At 37.1% G+C, this 23,017-nt stretch overlaps 2 protein-coding genes across 2 annotated transcripts in view; both read right to left on the reverse strand.

Annotated features, from left to right (window-relative positions):
• Nucleotides 1-654: 654 nt before the first annotated feature.
• On the reverse strand, nucleotides 655-15,395 carry LOC117935065 (SLAM family member 5-like). The gene is made up of 7 exons (XM_034857209.1): nucleotides 15,084-15,395; nucleotides 14,386-14,688; nucleotides 13,517-13,801; nucleotides 2,401-2,508; nucleotides 2,225-2,283; nucleotides 1,967-2,032; nucleotides 655-1,325 (listed from the first exon to the last, which is right to left on the reverse strand). The coding sequence occupies exons 1-7, from the start codon at nucleotides 15,154-15,156 to the stop codon at nucleotides 1,248-1,250; spliced, it is 972 nt and encodes a 323-aa protein (XP_034713100.1). The 5' UTR covers nucleotides 15,157-15,395; the 3' UTR covers nucleotides 655-1,247.
• A 1,434-nt stretch (nucleotides 15,396-16,829) lies between these two features.
• Nucleotides 16,830-23,017, reverse strand: part of LOC117935216 — a 19,425-nt gene continuing 13,237 nt past the window's right edge. Inside the window, exons 9-17 of the mRNA XM_034857356.1 lie at nucleotides 20,506-20,712; nucleotides 19,388-19,651; nucleotides 18,952-19,257; nucleotides 18,099-18,362; nucleotides 17,673-17,780; nucleotides 17,557-17,572; nucleotides 17,384-17,469; nucleotides 17,069-17,119; nucleotides 16,830-16,987 (exon numbers count right to left, since the gene is read on the reverse strand). Coding sequence (XP_034713247.1) covers nucleotides 16,875-16,987; nucleotides 17,069-17,119; nucleotides 17,384-17,469; nucleotides 17,557-17,572; nucleotides 17,673-17,780; nucleotides 18,099-18,362; nucleotides 18,952-19,257; nucleotides 19,388-19,651; nucleotides 20,506-20,712 — 1,415 coding nt within the window. The 3' untranslated portion in view covers nucleotides 16,830-16,874. The remainder of the gene's footprint in view (nucleotides 16,988-17,068; nucleotides 17,120-17,383; nucleotides 17,470-17,556; nucleotides 17,573-17,672; nucleotides 17,781-18,098; nucleotides 18,363-18,951; nucleotides 19,258-19,387; nucleotides 19,652-20,505; nucleotides 20,713-23,017) is intronic.

A 23,017-nucleotide genomic window follows, 5' to 3' on the forward strand; every position in this document is an offset into this window, starting at 1 on the left:
AAAGCTTCACAATGATTATGCTTTATTGTACGGGTGTTAATGACATGGAGTAGGGAGTATTTTGCAGAGTACACAGATTATGCATCTAAATTGTAAAACCCTCACATCTTCTTGTTCTCATCTTGTCTGACTAAAAGTTTTTGTGACTTTTTCATTTATTTTAAAACAACTTGCCACGATGACAAAATTGTGAGGTACTGATATGTATTAATAGTTCATTTTAATGAGTCTACATACATGTATATCTGGTTGGTTAGCAGGCTTTGTTTTTAAAACTGATAGCATAAATTATATGTAGATTTAATGCATGCACTAGATATGTGCTAGATATATTGTGCTTGTTGCTATATCGTGCTTGTTGTAAACTATTTTCAAATGTTATGTGCCATTTTGACAGAAGAATTGTTAAGACATGCATGTGGAAGAGTAACTGTTACACTAGCAGGATGTACCATTAAACAAATGCTTTCACTAATGTATGACCGCGTAACCGCTTGACAGCTTTAACATTTCACTTAAGACAAAACCTTTTACATTGCCATTTACAATTTTGATCAAAACATTATATTTATGTAAAGCCTAGCCACATTTGTAACCGTTTCAAATGGTCATTAAATGTCAATAAAACTCTTACCCATGCACGTGGGTACAAAATGACAGTTAATGTAATTTAATATGACATTTACACAGGCTGAAACACTAGGCAGGTCTAAGTACATGCACAAAAATGTGCATAGTACAGTACAAATACAAATATAATCTCTGTATTTACAGAATTTACAACTGTTAATACAACTGGAGTATGTAGCTACAAATATAATAATAGTTTGTTTCAAATTAATATAAAGGGAAGACGCAATACTTAATTCTCAATGTACAAAAATATGAAATTCAATTTTTGTACTTGATTTTATGCCAAGTGTTGCTTATTTCCTTCTTCATGGAAGCCTTTCCCAACTGTAGCTTTGAGCAAAGTATGTTGGTCCACTTATGCTCTGGTTTATTGGCATTTCTTTAAACCAATCACAATCGCCTGCGGAACTTGTTTTGGTGGAACATGTGTATATAAAATGTTTTTTGTTTTGCAACAGAAGCTAGCTACCTGTCTGGATTTACCCTGCAGAGATCTGAGGAGCCATAGTCCTCAAAAATCCACCGGAGTGTAAAACGCCAACACAATCCCATGTTATGTTGTCAACATAGACTAATTCAAAGGTAATTCAAGCTATACTTCATGCTGTGATCCACTAGGAAATTTCTTGGTAGGGCGAAACCGAGGCTTTTCTCATTCGACTGATCTGGATCTTGTCGTAGACCGTCTGGGGCTGGATCTGTGACAAAAGGTTAAAAAACAAACAAAAAGAAACATCTGTGTCACAAGAAGATGAAAGACCCGTATACAGTAAATATGAAAACATGAGGGTACAAATCATGTACATAGGTAATGTTTATCTACTCATGATGCATAATGTAATCATATCTTAGTTATCAATGTCAAAGATGGACCAGATCAGCACTTTAACGGGCCACAAGCATGAGGAAGTAATGAAAACGTGTTGTTTAGTAAATCATGATTACAACACCAAAATTCAGTTTTTTTATTTACAGGTTTACCTATGAAAATAACATCAACCTCATCAATAAAATCAGAGATCAGGATGATACCTTGATTGATGTGTTAATGAATGTATTGTTCCTGCATCAGTCATGCATGAGATATTATTAATGTACATTACTAACAGTTCATGAATGAATTCATGCTTTTTCATGCATGAAGTAATGCTTGAAATCCAGGTGTTTATTAAATGTCAAAATCAAATGTTTGATGTGTTTTTACTCTTAAAAAGCAAGTATGTAATCATAAAAACGTGTAATTTTAAAAATATAAGGGCGGGAGAGGCCCAATTGCTTCTGTAAATCAATTCTTATCTGCAAGAACGTCAGAAATAAAAGGTTTTGCTCTTACCCCCGGAGTGATTGTGTCGATTCTGGGATCAATGGTTTCGTACAGTGTGCATGGCCTCATGGTCCCCTGGAAGATGAAATGTTTACATATCACAGGAAGAGGAAACAAGAGACAGCAAAGTAAAATAAAATATGCTAAAATATGCATTGCATGCTCTAAAACAAGCATTCCCTAAACAATTCATATTTCTTCTTTGAAGCTGCAGCAGAGGATGTGTGAAAAGCAATGTTTGCATAATAAATACACGAGCATACTTACATCTGCAATTGTAATGTCAGAGATATCAGCGTACACGGTGAGGTCATTTGAGTCAACAGCTGCTGGTGGATTTTAATGAAGAAAAAACAATGGCATGGAAAACAGAAGTTGAATTAAAAACTCTGGGAAATTTACCGTTAAAAATACACACCGTTAATAAAGATGCCATTTCTTACCTTCTTGACTTTGTTTGCGGTGACAAACACACACAGTTACTCCAACTATCACGACAATCAACACACAGACGACTCCTGCCACACTCAGGTGAACGACAAAGTTTGGGCCTGCAAATTATAGTATTAGCACTGATGTAAACATTGAATTGTAATAGTGAATAAACAGTAATAGTGATTATTATTGTGCAAGGTCAAAGGAAATTAATAAATATACATAGGGTTACTTTAACAATGAGTGCAAAAGCAAATCATAACCCAAATACAAGAAAGCACTTTTTTCAAATAAGCTAAAATAAAACTGGGTCATACTCAAAATTTAGAGTTTCAGAAATCTAATTTGATGTAGAGTTATTTTTTCAGTGCAATACCAAGTACAGTTTTGGCTAATGACTTCAGTGTGCAGGCTCTAGTATCATAACTATGATGTATGGGTTTACTTTTAAACATCCAAAGACAATTAAAATATCTTCACCTTGGAGGAAGTAAAGGCATCTTTATTTGTCTTTTATCTTCACTAAATAGAACTACATTGGCAATACAGTGAGTTTTGTCATCATTTGAATGGAAAAATCTAGAATTAACCTAAATCTTTTTATAAACTTCACCAACCTAATAGTGAAAGTAACTTCAGTCATACTACACAAGTACAATCTGACATTTTAGATTATTGCATTGTCTTTCTCACTGATCTCATTTTATCACTCTGATTGGTCGCACTGTAATATGAGTCCTCCAAATGCATTTCACCATATCTTATTATAATTACGGTTAGTGAAACCATTTATATATCAAATCTGGCCTTACTTCCTGTGCTTCTTTCTTTTCTGAATCATCAGTTGTGATTGACAAAAACATGCTTGAACCCCACTAAGGCACTACAATCACTCCTCTGCACATACCCGTTTCATGTGTTTCTGGTGTACTGTTTCGGCACGTCTCTGTTTTGGTTGCCGTCGTCTTACTGACTTCATTGGAAATTGTGCAGGTGAATTTGGTGTCCTCGTCCTGAGGTTTGATGTTGTATTCCAGTCTGGGGCCTCCTAGGGTTTGATTCCTCACGGCCCATGTGTAGGTGATGTCACTGTTACTGATGTCAGAGGTTGCACGGCACTCCAGCAAAACTGTACAGACTCCGTTTAAGGTGTGCCATGTAGAATTTGAAACAATTATGACAGTTAAGGGCTCTAATGGGACAGTTTGGAGAGAGAGAGAGAGAGAGAGAGATTTCAGCTAATCTTCAACAAACGCATCTTTAGCAGAACTCAGGAACAGACCAAAATTTTCATTGTACAAACGTTTGTTAATTTCTATTTCAAAACTAAGATCCACAATCTGGTGAGTTGTCTGTATTTGCTTCCAAAACACAAATCGGTAGCCCAAAAAGCAGATTATCTTTTATATATCAAGGGAAGTCCTAGACTATGGACAGAATCAGTGACTACACACCATAAGTATAAAAGCATAACAAATATAGACATAAAGAAATAACAGCGTATGTAGACAGTCTACAAGATTTGCTATTTAAATAAATATGCCAATACATTATTATATCATATTTACCATTATTAAATTATGATGGTCAAGTGAGCACAACAAGCAAATCAAGAAAACCTCTTCATGAGTTCTCTCTGCTACCATTATTATAGAATCTGATCTATAAGGAAAAATAAATGAACAATTATTAGGTAACTTTGTTATGTCTTACCGTGAACTTTCAGAGTGAAAGTGACTGTTTTCCTTTGGCTGCCCTCAACCTCTGAGACAAAACTAAAATCACCAGCGTCTTTGAGAGTCAGTCTTCTCACGGTTAAACTAAAGTTTGTGGGGTTTAGGTCTACTCTTCCCTTGAACTGATGTTCTCCAGAGACATCATCTCTGTCTGCTATTATTAACCCTTTATATTTCCATCTTGCCGCTGTGACCCCTTCAGTTGGTAAGCATGATGAAAACTCTACGGTGTCTTCAACTTTTTTATGGATGACACGTTGACAACTGGAAGCCTCCACATCTGAAACACATGAGCAAACAACAGAGTGTGACTTTCAATTGGTTTCATAACACTAGGGGAGAGTGGTTAAGATATTCATAAAGTGAGAGTGAAAAAGGACTTAGTGACCTACTGCTACTATAGCATCTAGGCCTAGTTTGCACATGCAAATCTACCTCAAATAAAGTAGCATAGAAAATCAGAGCATAAAACGTATTACGTTTAATTCCAACATGCATGATAAAGAGGCCAAATGGCAATGACATGACGTGGCACACCACCAGCTAACTAACTAAATGAAATGTCTCTGTTGGTGTTCTGTTTCCTGTCAACAGTCACCACTGGTTTTGTTTAATGACAGTCCCCTTGCCCTAACCTTAACAAATATTTTAGTTACCTGCCTTAACCATTATATTAGGGAGGCAGGATTGAAAAACGCTCATGAGTCATATTTTAATGGTCATATTGGGGGTTGTTGGAGCTGCACTGCCATTTAACTTTTGTCATTTAGAGAAAAGAATTACTAAGATTTTTTTTCAGATTGCCATTTGAGAATACAAACTTGGCTCATATGCTATTTATATCATGTCTGGTAAGCTAACTGAACCTGCAGAATCAGAAAAGAATGTCTCCGTTAGCAGCTAAAACTATTGCCAGTTTAATATTTTAACACAATAGTCTTAGGTTACTATACGCTATTTTCAAGAAGGAAGCAGCACACCCACAGACTCTGACCTCAGTGGCAAAGGCATCACTAACGCTGCTTTTGTTCTGTGCTGCTCATCACTTTCGGTCAGTGCTGCTACTGAAGGGTACTCAGGAAATGGACAGGTCACATGTTTTGTGAGAAACAATCTCACAAGCTTTTCCAATTCAACAAGAACTACATCTTGCCGCTTGCTAGTGACTAAAATAACACAATATTGAAACATTGATGGCTCGCATCTGTGAGCAAAGAAAAGTTTTTTTAAACTTAACATACTGTACACTCCCCTACTTCTGCAAATACTCTGAGAAAGTCCACATCTCCTTGTTCCTGTAAGCAATGTGCATATGTAAGACCAAAATATTTTAATTTACTGGTGTTACAATATAACCAATCCTCTTATCAAAAAATAAACAAAGAGGAAGCGACAGTAACGTAGAAACTGCCTCCTTAATTGCGTTACAATTTAAAGTTAGCAAATGAGATGCAGCAGGAAATTTGCTGACACATAGTGTTCCAAAAATGCAAAGTACATCCACAAATAGTCTCATGATATATTCTCAAATATTTTGCCCATTTAGGAAATTCCAACAAAAAAACATTGGGAGCTCAAATTTCTAATAAACGTTAAGCCGCATGAATATTGTGACTTTGTTTATCAGGAGAGAACAATTAATGCTTTTTGAGCAATACAGAGTTGGTGCATTAAAATCATTTCTTCAATTTCGATGTCCCAGTTCTCAGTATGTTTCTGCTATAGCTTTGAAGTCACAGCTGCTTTCTCAATGGTGCTTTTAGACGTCTTGCATTTGCAAACAAACAAGACCCAAAGACTGCATGCATCTTCCAAGGAATACACGTCATTTTCGTCATGCACATATCCAGTAAATCCTGCATTCTTGACTTGAATGCTCTATACAAAGCACATGACAGAGTGCATCCAGCAAAAAAGTAGTACTTTAAAATAAACTTTACAAGCAGAAGTGTACGTACCATGGAGGCAGACCCCAAGAAGTAGCACAGGAATGTATGTAAAGAAGCAGCTCAGGCAACCACCAGCCATCTCTGTGGGGAGAGGAACTGAGTGTTTCCTCTTCTGGTCTATCAAACAGTGCCGTGACAGAAGTCAGAACAGAAAAAAAAAAAAAAATAGACAGGGTGGATAACGGGGGAGGTCTCTGTCAATTATGAAGAAGCAGTAAAAGCAAAGTTCTTTTTTTAAATTAGGCACATCACAAATAACTCAAGATTCTTTGTTAAATCACAGCCGGCTTTTACAATCACACTATTTGTTTCCATTAGTTGACTAAACAGGCGACAAAGTGTTCAAGATTGGCTCATTTTGCTTTAAACATAGACCTACCCTCAATTAACTCAAGCTAAAAAATATTATAAAATATAAAAAAGTGTCTACTGATTACTGCAAGCGCACGTATCTGAGCTAGATGTGTGAAGATTCAAGCTCCACATCTGATAAAGTCCTGAGCAGGAAGAAGTCAGCCACAACCTCTCATCATGATAAGGAGATGCTAAAGAGATCAATGTTTCACACGGCCCAGGGTAAATGTCGCCAAAAACATCTTAGAGCAAGTTCAGTGCTCCAGTGAAAATACTTAGAGGATTGTTGGGTGGTATTTTAGAAAGGTGGGTATTCAGCCTGCTGCAGAAGATAGGCAGGGACTTTTTTTGGACTTCAGGGGTGGGAGTTTATTCACCACTGTGGGGCCAGAACAAAGAAAACCCACAAGGTCTACTGAGAGAAGGTGCTGTATTACAGTCCAAAGGCAAAAAAAAAGTGCAATGGGCACACTGGCGTGTAGAGAGGAAGGAGCAGTTCCCTTTATACTCCATAGTTGAATTGAATTACTGTGAAGACACAGAAGTGGAATTTCTTTTTCTAATTATATTTTGGTTAATAATTTTTCTATACTCTTTATTGATGCCCTACGGGGAAATTACAATTTTGTGCAAAAAACGTGTAGAACTGCAGGCTGCAGTATTTTGTCTTCAGAAGTCTGATGGAAAATGCAGGGATTTCAGAAAGGAAAGGGGTTTCAGTAGTCTGGAGAAGTTTGGACAAGTGTGAAGAAGAGATCAAGGATACGAAAGGTAACGTCTCTAAAAACAGAGTCGTGAAGGGTAGTGACACTGAGGGTGATCACGAAAGGTAGCACCAACAATGACTAATTAGTGTGAAGGTAGTCTCAAGTGGGTTAGGGTCAGGGTTAAGGTTTTATCTGTCTTGTTGTCTAATTTTTAACTGTTTATACTTGTGTTTTATCTGTTTAACTGATTTTGTGTAAAGCAATTATAATTTCCCTGTTGCTGAAATGCTGAAAAGCTGCTTTGCCTTGCCTAATATCCGGAGAGAGACCTGCACTGCTTCTCTCATAGGGAAGGGGCAAATACGACGTATTCTGGCCATTTTTGATGAGAAAATCAGTGCTGTTGACAATGACAACAAATACCTATGTATAGAGAAGCTAAACGGACTTGCAAAGTGCTATTGGTTTAGAAGAATATAAAAAGATATTAAAAGGGCAGGTGTGTGTGTGTGGGCACCACTTCTCTTAAAAGAACATAGGCTCAGTCTTGTCCTGGTTAAAGCTTTAGTGCGTAACCTTTTGACAAAACGTCAATAATATAATAAAAATAATAAACATCCGTTACATTCAAGCCTTTGCCAAATGAGATTCTACAAAGCTAATAAAGACAAAAAGCTCTTCTTTGTTTTTGTCAGTATGGCTATGTTCATAATATGACTTTCCTGCGCACAAAGATTAAGATAATTAAATTTTTTGAAGAGTCCATCATGTTTTATCAATCCACAGGGTCGTTTTCGTCAATTTGCAACTGGGTGGAGGGGAGGGGAAGGGTGGGTGTGCGTGCTTGATCACGGAGGGCTTGTATCATGCAGACGCACCACAGTTTTGTTGTCATAACTTAGAATTCCTCATTGGGAGTAAAAATATACGCAGTAGAGCTTTAAGTTTCAGATATCTGCCAGGCATGTAGAGATACCTGCCACTCAGAGTGTGTGTGTGTGTGTGTGTGTGTGTGTGTGTGTGTGTGGGGGGGGGGGGGGGGGGGGGGGGGGGGGGCATGATGTAAATAAAACCAATAAGATGTCAGGAATGGAAACCAGTAGGGCTAAAAGTCCTGCAAGAAAGGCATTTTAATTCAAAGTATACTTTACAGGACCACTAGGGGCAATCTAAACCCTGTTGGTGGAGGATGGGAGTTTTACGCCCTCCATATTTTAGCTTCCTGACAAGTTGTATTTTCAAAACACTAATTCTGTTTTTGCTTCACCTGCATTCTATTAAGCGCTATTTTCTTTCACGTAATAGGTGATTAAAAACCAGCATTTTTCTTTATTGTTTTACTCTGCTGTGAGTCTGTCTGTGCTTGCATGATAAGGCCCACAGTTGCAGAACTTCTGTCTGTGCCGCCTCAAGCACTTCAAACCATAGAAAGAAATGAACTACCCAGCATCAAGAAGAAGGCTTTTTCTCTGGCCTTGTCATTGACAAATGATGATTCTCCTGTAAAAAGGACATATGTCCATGCCGCACATTATCTAATCATTCAAGGGAAGACATAGCAAAAATGAAAGTTCAAATCTATGAATTTGTTGGTATTACTTGAATGGGCAAGGTAAATTATGAGGTTGTGTGTGGAACTCTTCAGCAACAACCATGACACCTGTAGTGTCTCAGCAGCAGGCTGTGAAAGGCTGTGGTTTTATTGCCATGAGCTAAACAACGTGACTTCACAATACTGCGTGGGGTTTCTGCAGAGGTGGTCTCTGCACTGCCTGCAAGACTTGTTTTCCTATGAACTTTAAACACGGTTAAACCCTCATGTGAAACCCCCAAGATGAAACACAAGCAATATGGATGCTGTCTACCTAAAAAGCAGTCAGCTCAACCATGTCTAATTCTTCTCACAAATGCAGTATGTTGCAACCACACGCTGGTGTTGCTTCTCTAGAAATTCATACATTGTTATGACTGGTAAACACCGCTCAATACTGAAATCTCCCGTCACAGGAGCCAATTTATAAAGGCTTGGCATTCAGCCAAGTGTCATGTCATGTCTGTCACTTTGTTTGTGTTATGTTCATTTAAGTTTTTAGTCAGTTGGTCAGTCAGTTCCTCCCCACAACAAAAAAAAATAAGTTAAGTTGTTTGATAAAGCTGCAAATACAACCTATATTTACATTCTTAGTGGCAGCGTCGCCTAATGGTCGTAGTAATTATGAAATGAGAAAGGCAAGTAGTAAGGTGATTGAGGTAAGAGTGCCAAAACTCTGCTTAAACGCTTCAGTGGGTTGTATGTTCTCCCACCGCTAGGACCGCTAATCTAACCCATGTTCCTGTAGGTCACGTTAGAGGGAAGGGAAAAGTTATATATATGGTCGCACGATTTGGCAAGATTGTTGAAAATAAGCTATAACACATTCTTTATAGAGTAGAGCATTTAAAATTGGGCAAAGTTGCTGAAAATATTTAGGGAGTTTGCAGGTTGGATGTATTAATTCATTTCTATGTTTATGCACTGGGATCAGCTAGTGAAATAAATGTCTCAACTTCTGTTTTAAGAACTTTTTACATGGCCAACACTCCATTTCTCTCTGTCACATTGTTTTATATTTCATCACATTTTTAAGTTGTCACTTTAGACACATTAGTGGACTGTTTACTTGGTGAAAACCTTGAAGTGTATTAATGTGTTCGCTAACATTTCTTTTGAAAGGAGAAGTAAAGCATGGACAGTTAAACGACACTGGCCAGTGAGTAATCAAAGGATGAGAACCAAGATGCAACAGGCATGTTAAACGGCACATCCTGACCCTTCACATCCTTTTGAATAGTTCTGAAACAAACCATATGAGTTCATAAGTGCACATATTTTTATTTTATAAACATTTTCACCAAGTGAGGTATGCTCATTCATTTTTGACAAACTAGTTTGCTGAAATACAAATTAATCTAAATGTAAATAGGACACTTAGTATTGACCAACAAATAAAATACAATGCACATAGGAACATATGTAAAATAGTTTACACACAACACAGTACTCAACAAGGATGTTTCCAAAATGGAGAAAAAATATTTTGAATTAAACATTTAAAATAGATGAAAGTAACACTCTTATCCAATAATATGAGACATTGAATGTGCTAATGCATTATATATCATGCATGTACAGACTGATGAAGCTGCGAGTAACTGGAAGGCAACCACGTTGCACCACCAAGTGACCAAAACTGTTAACCTGCATGAGAAGAGCTTATCAGTGTGAACAGAAATACTGACATCACTGACACTCTTTTAAACCACACTTCCTTGTACTTAGCATTGCCCTGTTGCTGAAATGTGCTACACAAATAAAGCTGCCTATAACACTGTAAATACTTTTGAAAGATAAATAAAAAGTCGGTGCGGACAGATTAATACATTCAACAGAATTTTTTTATTTTATTTTTTTCGGCCTCAACATGAATGTGGTTTTGTATGTAAATTCATTTTAATTTCTCTTTAAAGACCTAGAACCAAATCAGACAAAACGATTTAACTGTCCACAGTACAACAAAGCAACAGCATGACCCAAAAGGTAAACTCAGATGAAGCTCAATGCATTTTTGCTCACAAGAATAAAACTGTGGAATAAATTATTTTGTCTGTATTTTTCTCCAGTATTAAAGCCCCTTTAGATATTGACAGCCAGATATGGAATGCACCAAGCGAAGTCGGGCACCGTGAGTGAGAAGTCTTCGCAGTTCCTCTTTCAGAGAACTATTGCAGCGATGGCCACATTTAGACAGTGCTAACGCCACAGGGACAGAGTAATTAAAAATGTCCCAGCTCAGAGGAATGAAGTGCACTTCTTTTTTTTAGGTGGAAAGAATCTGACTTTGAAATATTTTTATTTTACATTTCTTAGAATAGGTATGTAAAGGTATTCTGATCTGGGAACATGATATTTCTATGCATATTTTGCATTCATTTAAATTATGTTTTTTTTTTTTAAATATTTTGTGCACTTACTCTGCTTGTCAAGATCTTTGAGAAAAACTGATCACGATGTGATTACTGTATTGATTTGGTGGTCCACCTAAAATAAGAAAGTTTTTCACTACTTGAATTTAAATTGAACCACTGACTTATTAAAATGTGCCATAATAATCAAAGCTACTGTACCTGTTCCAGAATCTGCAGAGCCTCTCATTGCTTCATAGACAACCCATCACCTACCAGAGATAAAAGGTCTGGTAAAAAACATTGCAAAATCAACATCATTCAACTGTTGCTTTTATGATCATGTAGTCAATGTATTAAACTGATTTTTAATCAAAGTTGTGGTAGTTAATGTTTATTCAATAACATTATGTCTGTTGCCATACTTTTTATAAGTATTTTCACAATTAGTACAATCTATACTGTACCTGTTCTGACATCTGCAGGGCCTCTTATTGCTTCATAGACACAACTTTCACCTACACGTCAGAAATAATAAAGGTATGGTCAAAAATATTTAATGTCTTTGAGTGTACGAAAACACTTTCCAAATCATTCTTATCCAGATAATTAGTAATTGCATATCAATTTCCACCAGATATTTAGTAAAATACTTTTGTCGAGATACTAATTTCAACTGTTGTTTTTATGAACATGTACCGTTTTTGATTTGTGTAAAGTTTAGTAGTATGAAATAGTTTTTTATCAAAGTTGTGGTAGTTAAAAACCATTCAATTACCCTATGTCTGTTGCAATACATTTTTAAGAAGCAATTGGTCCCAATTTGTACAAGCTATGTACCTGCATCTTCTGAAGGTGGAATGTATGTGAGTGTATAAAAACAGTTTTATATGGCAATTTATTTTCAAATACCAGCATACTGTAATACTAAAGTTTGGGAATGGTTTGTGAGAGCTGTGTGGAGGCAATCCCAGACCAGTTTTTCTGAATATCGAGTACAGACCCTTTAAAATACTTATGAAAGCAAACAGAAGTGGATGAAAGACTGACCATGTTGAAGAGACGAGTACACATGCTCTTGAGTTTCGTCTTGGTTGACTGTTTGAGACTGGGTGTCCCTGAAACATAATTGGCATTTCTTTTTAAAAAATGAGTTACAGTAAAGAGTAAATATACTGAACAGTATAGCACTGCTGTTGAGTCGTATGGGAGAAGAGAAAGAAGCCAACCTTTTACAACATGGATCTGTGGAAAAGAAAAATGTTGTGTTAATTAAATTCAGAAGCATTCAGTGATTTTGGATAATCAGAATGTTAGCCATTTTATATTTTCAGGAGGAGGTCTCACCCTTTGACTTTGTGTAGAAAAGCAGCAGGAGCAGCAGAAAAATCAGTAAACTTCCAATAACCGGCCAAATAATCCACTGTACAGGGAACACTGCAATAAATATATGAATAAAGTTATGTCACACTTGCCTTATGGATAATGTTTAAAGTGTATTGTACAAAGTTAAAGCAATACATTTTTTCTTCCTGCACAACCCATTATCACGCCAAACATTCAACAGCAGTGGCCGTTAGAGTCAGATATGCTATGGTGTGGAAGAAGGACCCAAACGCAGAGTAGTAGGAAACTGAAAACAAGGCTTTATTGTCTCTATAGACCAGCAAGCACAGGGGCAAAAAGAAAAGTCCAAAACCATACAAACAAAGGCACAGGGAAAGGCGACAATCCAACAGGGAAAAAAATCAAAGCACAAGGGGAAAACTTACTGGGGATTGCTGGAGCGCAGACAGACGAACTAGATACATGCAACACACGACAAAACAATCAAAGCACCAGACAAAGGGAACACAGAGGTTAAGTGCAAGAGGTAACGAGATAACAGGGAACAGGTGAGACATCAGGTGAATCCCATCAGGGCGGGGCAGGACAATCAGACAGACAAACGTAAAGCTCGGCCAGACGAGACAGAACAGGAAACGAGACTACCAACATGAAGCAGGAAGTAGGACAAACAGACACTTACCGGGGAACCAGCAACACAAGACCAGGAAGAAAACTAAGACAAAAACACAAGGAGGCCAAAGAAAGGGAAAAATAATCCCAACCAAAACCCCAAACCATGAAAAGATAAGCACCTTTAGAGTGTGTATGCAGCGCTTGAAGATGACGTAGTATTAAGAGCGACAATGGTAGTGAGTAGTATGAAAGCCTAAAATTCAGCATTCGTTTTTTAATTATTTTTTTTAATTTCCACTGTAACATGAGTCATCCAAATGCATTTGAGGATGTCTTAAATATAATTACAGTTAGTTAAGTGAAAACATTTATGCCTTACTTCCTGTGCTTCTTTCTTATCTGCATCGTCAGTTGTGATTCACAAAAACATAATTGACCCCCACTAATAAACTACAGTCACTCCTCTGTACACACCTGTTTCTGGTGTGCCAGACGTACTGTTTCTGCACGTCTCTGTTTTGGTTGCCGTCATCTTACTGACTTCATTGGAAATTGTGCAGGTGAATTTGGTGTCTTCGTCCTGAGGTTTGATGTTGTATTCCAGTCTGGGGCCTCCTAGGGTTTGATTCCTCACGGCCCATGTGTAGGTGATGTCACTGCTGCTGATGTCAGAGGTTGCACGGCACTCCAGCAAAACTGTACAGACTCCGTTTAAGGTGTGCCATGTAGAATTTGAAACAATTATGGCAGTTAAGGGCTCTAATGGGACAGTTTGGAGAGAGAGAGAGAGAGAGAGAGAGAGAGAGAGAGAGAGAGAGAGAGAGAGAGAGAGAGAGATTTCAGCTAATCTCCATCAAAACACTGACAAATGCATCTTTAACAGAACTCACAACTCAACCCACAGAACAAACCATTGACATCAGATTATTTTGTTAATTTCTATTTCGAAACTGAGATGGTGAGTTGTCTGTATTTGCATCCAAAACACATATCTGCAGCCCAAAAAGCAGATTATCTATTATATATCAGTAAAGAAGCAAGGGAAGTCCTAGACTATGGACAGAATCAGTGACTACACACCATAAGTATAAAAGCATAACAAATATAGCCATAAAGAAATGATAGTGTGTGGACACAGTCTACAAGATTTGCTATTTAAATATATAGGCAAATACATTATCATTTTATTTTTACCATAATTAAATTATAATGATCAAGGGAGCACAGAAAACAAGCGAATACAGAAAACTTCTTGATGAGTTCTCTCTGCTACCATTATTATAGAATCTGATCTATAAGGAAAAATAAATGAACAATTATTAGCTAACTTGGTTATGTCTTACCGTGAACTTTCAGAGTGAAAGTGACTGTTTTCCTTTGGCTGCCCTCAACCTCTGAGACAAAACTAAAATTACCAGCGTCTTTGAGAGTCAGTCTTCTCACGGTTAAACTAAAGTTTGTGGGGTTTAGGTCTACTCTTCCCTTGAACTGATGTTCTCCAGAGACATCATCTCTGTCTGCTATTATTAACCCTTTATATTTCCATCTTGCCATTGTGACCCCTTCAGTTGGTAAGCATGATGAAAACTCTACGGTGTCTCCAACTTTTTTATGGATTACACGTTGACAACTGGAAGCCTCCACATCTGAAACACATGAGCAAACAGAGGGAGCGTCCTCCTTTTGTCTTTGTCACATTGATATTGTTATTGGTGAGAGAAGAAAAAGAGAAGCAAAGAAAAACGTTTGGTCGAAAAATCTGCATTTATTGGAACAAAAAATACATTTTACATCAGTCATTCTTTCTAAGGCAAAGAAATAAATTAAAATTAAATAAAAATAGAATTAACTTAGCTTGCATGTTATTGAAAACTCATGATAGATACTGATGATATGGCATCCAGGAATTACTGTATACAATACATATATACATATATAAAAATAAACACATATATACAATACAGCTATGCAATTCTAAGCTCATGCAAGATTGTCTTAGCCAAACAATTATTTCTAACAACACTGGGAGAGTGGTACATACCATGGATGTAGACCCCAATCAGCAGCAGAGCACTGTATGTTAAGAAGCGTGAGTATCGAAGTCCACCAGCCATCTTTGTGGAAAGGAGAACAACTTGTTTCCTCTTCGGGTCTATCAAACTGCGCTGTGATGAGTAAAAACAATGACAGCAGGCAGAACATACAGTCTGGTCGGGCCTGATGAAAAGTTGAATAAGAGTTGAAGAACAGATCCTTGATTAGATCTTTGCAAATTTACAGCCAGCTGTTTTAGTGTGAAATTTAACCATCACATTCTTTGACACTGGAAGGGGAATTTTAGATTTGCTGCATCCCTGACAGTTGTTGATTGATCTAGATGGGTGAAGCTTTGAGATTAGGGTCCACATTCACCACATCCTGTCATCAGATACCCCTACAAGTCAACAAAGTAGTGCTGTTTCTGTTACATACAGGCCTCTGCCGAAGTCGTGTGTGCTCTGTCTTGTTAATTGTCTACAATAAACATTATTTTATAAATAGTTCATCTTGACTTTAATGTATAGTTACCTTGGATATTTACTGTAAGTGAATATACTTGCTGAAGCCAAGAAAGTGTAACACTACCAAGTTTGTTGAAATGTCTTTTAAAAGAAGGAGAAACCCAGCACAAATAGCATTGGCATATTAAATGACACACCAGACTCCATATTCTTTAGAATGCTTTGAAACACAAACCAGTTTAATTAAAAATTGCATGTTTTTTTGTTTTTTTACAATGGGTTTATTTTACAATAGTATTTCCACATGGCGAGAGGTAATTTAATTATTTCTTAACGTCAAAATGAATCTCAGTGCATGGAGTAATTATAATACTATGTAAAATGATGTAAGATCTCTATTTATTGGGCTGTTGCACAATAAATAGAGGAGATCATACACAGTTGCCTTATTTAAACCAATAACAGGTAGCATGGCATGCCAAGAGTTATGAAAATTAAACAAACCTTACATACACATCATGCATTCAATTGTTGATGCATCTGCAAAGACATTTTGAGACCACATGAACTTAAAAAGAAAAAAAGAAAAAATGCAGGGTGCCACCAAGTGGTTGATAATGTTAACCTGCAGACATGAGAAAGTGTAAAAAACCTACTCACAACCTGGTTCTTTAAATGGTTCTTTAAAAAAAATGCACAGAATATTAACAGTTAGTAAGTATAGTTATAAAAGTATAGACACAATTACACATACTGTATGTATTGTTATTTTAATCAGTACTGGCAGTAGCTCAGTCCGTAGGGAGGTGGGTTGGGAACCGGAGGGTTGCTGGTTCATATGGACCAAAGTATGATGGTGGACTGGTTGCTGGAGGTGCCAGTTCTCTTCCTCGGCACTGCCAAGGTGCTCTTGAGGAAGGCACCAAACCCCTAACTGCTCGAGGTGCCTTTTCATGGGTAACCCCCCCACTCTGACATCTCTCCATTAGTGCATGTATAGGACCTGAGCATGTGTGTGCAATTCAGGCCTGTGTGTGATAACAACAGAGTGTAAATTGTAATTTCCCCTTGTGGGACTAATAAGGGTATACATTATTATTATTATTATTATGTGAAAGTATAATACTGGAAAAACAGGCCTAACATGAATGTAGTTGTTTATGTCCTGTCATCTGTGAACTTCTCTTTATGGACCTGAAGCAAGATAAATAGCCAGTAAATTGAATTGCATACCCTTACAGTTTCCTCTAGTGTAGTTATCAAAGATGATACTGGCTAGAAATGTAATTTTAAACCCAGCCAATGAACAGCTGATGTACTGTACCTGTGGTTTAATGTGGATTCACATTATAGTAGTCTGACTTCTCCAACGGATCATCAGGCTTAGTCCTCTTGAGCTCAATCGAATTAAATGTGGCATTATTGTATTCTTCTGTTTGTTCATCTAAAAATATGAATGTTTTCATCATCAAACAGTCAGAAAATTGAGTCCAGTGTTCCCACATTACAATATTTTCTACTGTACCATTTCCATTGTCTTTACAACCACCGATTGATTCGTAGATACAATCTTCACCTGCAGGTCAGTGAAAATCAAGCCAAAGTCAAATTAGTCACTCCATCTCTGACATCTCCATGACTTTAGGTAACATTTTAACAACTGGTTTAGTACAATTCAACAATGTTAAATCTGCAGCAGTGGAATGCTGTTGAAAAGTGATTTTGGAGGAATATCCCAGAGAAACAAGGTCCAGTTGTTTAGATTGAGGCATTTTTTATTTTTATTTAAAACCCAGCAGTGATATTAGAAAGAGTTGTAAAATCATTCAGAAAAACTGACCTGGAAGAGGAGAAGCGTATACGTGCTCTTGAGTTTCCTCCTTGTTTACCTGTTCATCCTGATTGGTGCTCTGAGACTGTGGGGTTCTAAATCATTCGGGAATTACACTAAATTTAGCAGAAAAAAAAAAAAAGATATTGCTTCAAAGTGGGAGAAAAGACAGTTGCACCAACCGGTCATTGCATGGACCTGCAAAAAAACAACAACATTTATTCAATGTTTTTAATATTGCACAATGTTCTTATTGTCAGTGCCATACAAAAAGAACTCCCGAGAATTAGTTTCTCACCCTTGGACTTTATAAAGCGATACGGCAAGAGCAGGAGAATGATAAAAGCTCCAGTGGTGACCGCAGTGTACAGCGTTAATAGAGATGAACTTGTTTCAGACCTGTACACTGCAGAAAGAAATTATTATTAAAATAGTATGCTATTGTCATAAATTACTGATTTTATAATTTCAGTTAAATATGATAAGTTAAAGATTTGATATGGATTTCATTGGCCGCAGAAGAAAGTGAATTTAACTCATCCAGATGTACAAGTATTTAGTGCTTTTAAAAGACTGTATAGTACGTATATTAAATTATTTTAATGGGTTTGTCAGGAATTTTTTTATTATTCTGAAATGGAAAACCCTTAATTTCCTCATGTGAATATATGTCCTAACTTGCCAAGAAATATGAAACATGGCAGAACTGTGGTACTGAACGTACAGCGTACAGAGATGTTGACAGCGTTGCTGTAAGCTCCAGATCCAGACTCACACCAGTACACTGAATCACTGTTTTTTAGGCTTTCAATGTTGCATGTGGATCCGTTCATTGTTCCCCAGCCATAACAGCTGGAGAGTTGGTCTGTTGCAGTAAACATCATCACTCTCCACTGGGTGGAGTTTCCCTTACACCTCAGGGACACAGACTCAAATAAGTGTTGCACTCTGTCAGGAGTCACTGTGAGAGAAGCTACTGAGGTGATCTCTGAAAAAAAAAGAAGAAAAAAAAGGGTAAAACCAAGCAAAAACATATTTTATAATTAAGGACACCACACCAAAATGTGCCTTTAGCTTGTGTTGAATCCTTTCAATTGTTAAAATATTGTCCTACATATGAAGGCAAAGTAACATTTTCAGACACTTTTGTATGTCACATGATAAACGGTGTCTCAGTTTTTTGACCAAAAAGATAGAATTACTAAATTATGTGTTACAGCAATTGTGATACCATTTACTTTAAAGGAGGTGAAAACTTAGAGTAATGGAGTGTAACAAAGGTTCTCCACAGTTTTAGGTGAAAGTTGAACTGGATTTGAAATTCTGCTTGGACCCTGAAACATTTAGTGCCAAGTTCCTATTTAAAAACAGTTCTGCAAATTAGTAATTTACCAGTATTCTGTCTGATGTGTGGGTGTAAAGAAGGAGAAAAAAAACATTGTGCTGGCTTTAATAGAGCTCAGTGGGTTAACAACATCAACATCTTACATCATTGGGCTCAGTACATTTTAATTAATATATATAGTAGAATAAAATAACTTTGTGAGAGAAACAAAGCAAGAAACATCCATACTGACCTCTAGACCAGACAAACCTATATTGACTTATTTGACTTTCATAGGCCGGTCTTCCTCTTGTAGCTTTGCAGTAATATGCTGCAGTGTGTGGCTGTCCACGAACAATGTATGAATCATTTTTAGACCCATTTTCCAAACCAGGTAGTAGCTTATGGATGTAGTTTTTCTGTGGTTGGAATATGGGAACAGCCTTATACCAGTAGAAGCTCCATCCTGCAGACGGATGTTCAACCTTACAGCTCAGAGTTACCGAGTCTTCAGGATTCGGCCATGGTGGAGAGACAGTGAGGACAGGCTCAGGTGTAGCTGTTGGGAAGGTTGTTGTCTTTTTTAGTGGTTTATTTTCTTAAAGTGCTATCATAATATAAATGAATTTTTTTAAATATGTATTTAAACATTGACATTTTTAATGTATATTAAATATAAAGAAACTTACATTCATGTACTGTCAGTCGTAAGGCATCACTCCACTCTGTTGAAGACTGTTTGTCTTGGTTTTTGCCCTTACATCTATAGGATCCACTGTGCATGATATGAGCTTTAAATCTATATTCTCTGTCTGGTTTCTTTGAGCTGGTTGTTGTCCATTCATACTCCCACGTATTGTCTCCTCCATTCTGTATCTCACATCTGAGGCCGATCGTCTCTCCCCTGTATATCTTTGGCCAGTTGGGTTGCAGGGTCACAACAGCCCTTGTCTCTGTTCATATTGAAAATTATTAACAATAAAACAGTAAGTAGTAATAATAAACTTGATGTAGCACGTTTCTTCAAAAGGTTCCAAAGTGGTTTACAAAAGAAAAAAACTGAAAAACACAGTGATCATAATTTGTACAGTATGTAAACTTCACAATTAAAATGAGCAACAGCTATTTGCTGAAACAGAGAAGCTTCTATTGGATAGGTATGAATGTTGTTTAAACAACACCTGCACAAGGGCTGTGTCTGTGCTGCGGCAAGCTCTAAAACCTGACTGAAAACTATTAAAGACTATAATAGTTCCTAAAAGAGATTGAGTAGCCATGTCTTTCTCCAGCACCTTAGATAGAAATCTTTGAAACTTTGAATGTGGTCTGTAATTACTGAGTAAGGGCGATCCAGATTCTGTTCCTCTTTTTTAGTATCAGTTGAATAATTCTTAGAAATACTTTGGAAAAATTCCAGAAGTCAGAGAAACTGTATAGAATTAGTAGAAATGACCAAATCCTTTGAAAAACTTGTCAGCTCTGCAATATACTGTATCTTAGCCATAGTGCAGCAGAGTAGCAAATGTCCATCTGAGTCATTTTTAATGGGAATGTGCCGACAATGTACCTATTATGAAAAAGGAGAATTTAGTGGATCTTACTAACAAAAACTAAAGTGTGATTGAAAAAACTCCAATTGGCACTAAAACAGCTGCAAACACACAAAAAACAAAGACAGGTCTTTCCCAGATGACATTTGAAATACTGCTACTTACTAACCCATACTTCACTTCTGCTATTCAGAGGTAAACAAATATTGGCCATCTCAAAGCATTGCCCTGCATGAATTACCCAGAGGTGTACGCACCATGGAGGCAGACCCCAATCCGGAGCAGGACACTGTATGCCAAGAAGCAGCTCAAGCATCGGAGGCGACCACCAGCCATCTCTGTGGGGAGAGGAACGTCTGTTTCCTTTTCTGGTCTATCACACTCTGTGGTGAAAAAAGAAAAAAAATTGATGGATGGCAGAAAGTGGGACAGCAAGCCAAACATGCAGGGTGGCCGGGACTGATACAAAAGTTATTAGTTAGATCTTTTAGCAAAAATACAGCCATCTGTTTATTAAATTGTACAATTTTACCATCACAGTATAATATATTGGTAGGTGACAAAAAGTAAATGTTAGATTTGCTACATCACTGTAAACTGTGGGAATTGCATCACTGACTGCATACATATGCTAAATTCCTTTTAGCCAAGCAACTAAATAGAGCAATTTTGGATTTTCTTTCATAAACCCTCTGTGTGCCTTGGGTTGTTTTGGAAGGATGTTTGAATTTGATCTGATCTGATAACATGCAATGAGCCCTTCACAAGTCGAAAATTAGCACAGTACCCCAAAAGAATGACTGTATGTGACAAAGACCTAGAAGTGCTTCTACAGTACTCCAATGTCTTCCCACCAGGCTTCCTCTTCCAACCCCAGCTCACAGACCAAAGGGGGACTTATCTTATTACTTAGTGTCTTACTGAAAATGTAGCAAGTGAAGAGAAGCAATTCAATTTAATTGTAGTAATAGTATGAAATCTTAAGAGTTATATGAAGACAATTTTCGGATGGAGTAAGTTTAGACCACACTCTCTAATTTTCAAAGACTCATCAATTTCCCATGAGCAAGCATTTGGTGCAACAGAGGCGAGGAAAAACGTCCTTTAATGCAGACAGCTCGGACAGACCCAGGCTCTTTGTGTGCAGCATCCGTCACTGCCGGTCTGGACTCACACTGAAACAGATAGAGAAATGTGATTCATGTTTATAGCAGTTGGAATGATGAACGGTGGCAGTTATAGTAACAATAAAGATTTTGGAACTATGAATAAAATTATACTTGTAACAAAAATCAGAGGGATAAGTTCTCAATCCCTATCAATAACACTGCCATCAATGCAGCATTGACGGTACACTGCAGTTTTGACTGGACCTAAATAAGGAAAACGGACCAGTGTAAAGAAAAGAGAGAAAACAGGTATGCAGAATGATATTTAGAAATATTCTTTGAATATGTTTGACAAGGTAGGAACATTAAAAAAAACATTTAGTTTTTTTTTTTTTTAAAGCTGAAGACTATAAAGTTTGTCAGTGAATATGTTTGTTGAAATATCTCAATTGGAATCGAAATTGTGTGTGGGTAGAAATAAAGCTGAAGTTTACTGTATGTTGACTGTGTCATCAGGTCGCACTTTTCTTTTTAAATAAATATCATATTTGTATTTTAAGTGACTGTGTGAGAAAGTAAGGGAGAATCCCTGCATAGCCACCATACGGTCCCTTTGCTTGTCTCATGTTTTGTTTGCATATATTTTTCACATTGCTCAAGTTTTTTTGATGTATTCATTTTTAGTTCGCTAGTTTGAACATTGCTTTTGTGTAACATTCCAGCATATACTATGTAGAACTTTCACATGACTAAGACTAGAAGTGTATAAAATAGGCCAAAATATGTCAAATCACTCCAAGGCCAAGGGACATATAGGGATCTCTGGCTGGAAAAAGAACGCTGATGATGATGATTCAGAACCTCTGCATTTAGGAACTGAGGTTGTTGTTGTTGATTGTAACTAGACTGTATACATTGTGACTGTATATATTGTGACACATGGTGGAAGTGCTGCCTAGAACCAAAGAATGGACATTTTTGTTCAGCCAATAAAGAACTCACTGTTGAAAGGGTGGACATCTTGATCAGAGTAGATAATTTCCAGGAAACTATTGTTAGTAGGTATCATAACCTGCTCCATTAGTTAATAATTGCAAAATAGCAATTGTTGAAGTCCATCTCTGGCCTTTCTCACTGAAATTACGATGCTTACTAGAGAGGAATAGTCTACATTTTTCCCATGGTTTATTTAAACTTTTACAATTACATCTATGAAAGAAATTAATCTGTGATTATCATACGTATGTTATAATATACTGTACATATAGGCAATTTAGATTTACAATACAGTAAAATAAAAAGATAAAAGATCAATATCATCAGGCTATAGGCAACATCATGGCAGTTACTGGATTATGAAGCCTCTGGAGGCTGCAGGTCAAAGGAGTCAAAAGCACATATCTTATCCATAAGGAACGTGCGGGAAGACGCTTAGCTTTCCAGTGAATCAAGATAAATCTCCTAGCTATGAGAAAAAGAAATGCAACAAAGTCTCATTTAGGATAATTTGACAGTGTCAGGGAGAGCCTGTGAAGTAGACAGGGCTTCCTCCTCCTACCGAGACACAGATCTGTTACGGGATGGAGAGGACAGGACCCAAATGCAACAAGGAGGCGGCAGGCAGAAGCTGGTGCACAGCAGTTTATTGTTAAACAGTTCA

Source organism: Etheostoma cragini, chromosome 19 (assembly GCF_013103735.1).
Source record: "Etheostoma cragini isolate CJK2018 chromosome 19, CSU_Ecrag_1.0, whole genome shotgun sequence".
Classification (NCBI taxonomy): Eukaryota; Metazoa; Chordata; class Actinopteri; order Perciformes; family Percidae; genus Etheostoma; species Etheostoma cragini.

Coding starts and splice junctions, on each gene's coding strand:
- LOC117935065 (XM_034857209.1), bottom strand. CDS start 15,156: ATGGCTGGTGGACTTCGATACTCACGCTTCTTAACATACAGTGCTCTG. Junction 13,802..14,385: donor TTTCACTCTGAAAGTTCACG/GTAAGACATAAC, acceptor CTGTCCCATTAG/AGCCCTTAACTGCCATAATT. Junction 2,284..2,400: donor CCGCAAACAAAGTCAAGAAG/GTAAGAAATGGC, acceptor ATCCACCAGCAG/CTGTTGACTCAAATGACCTC.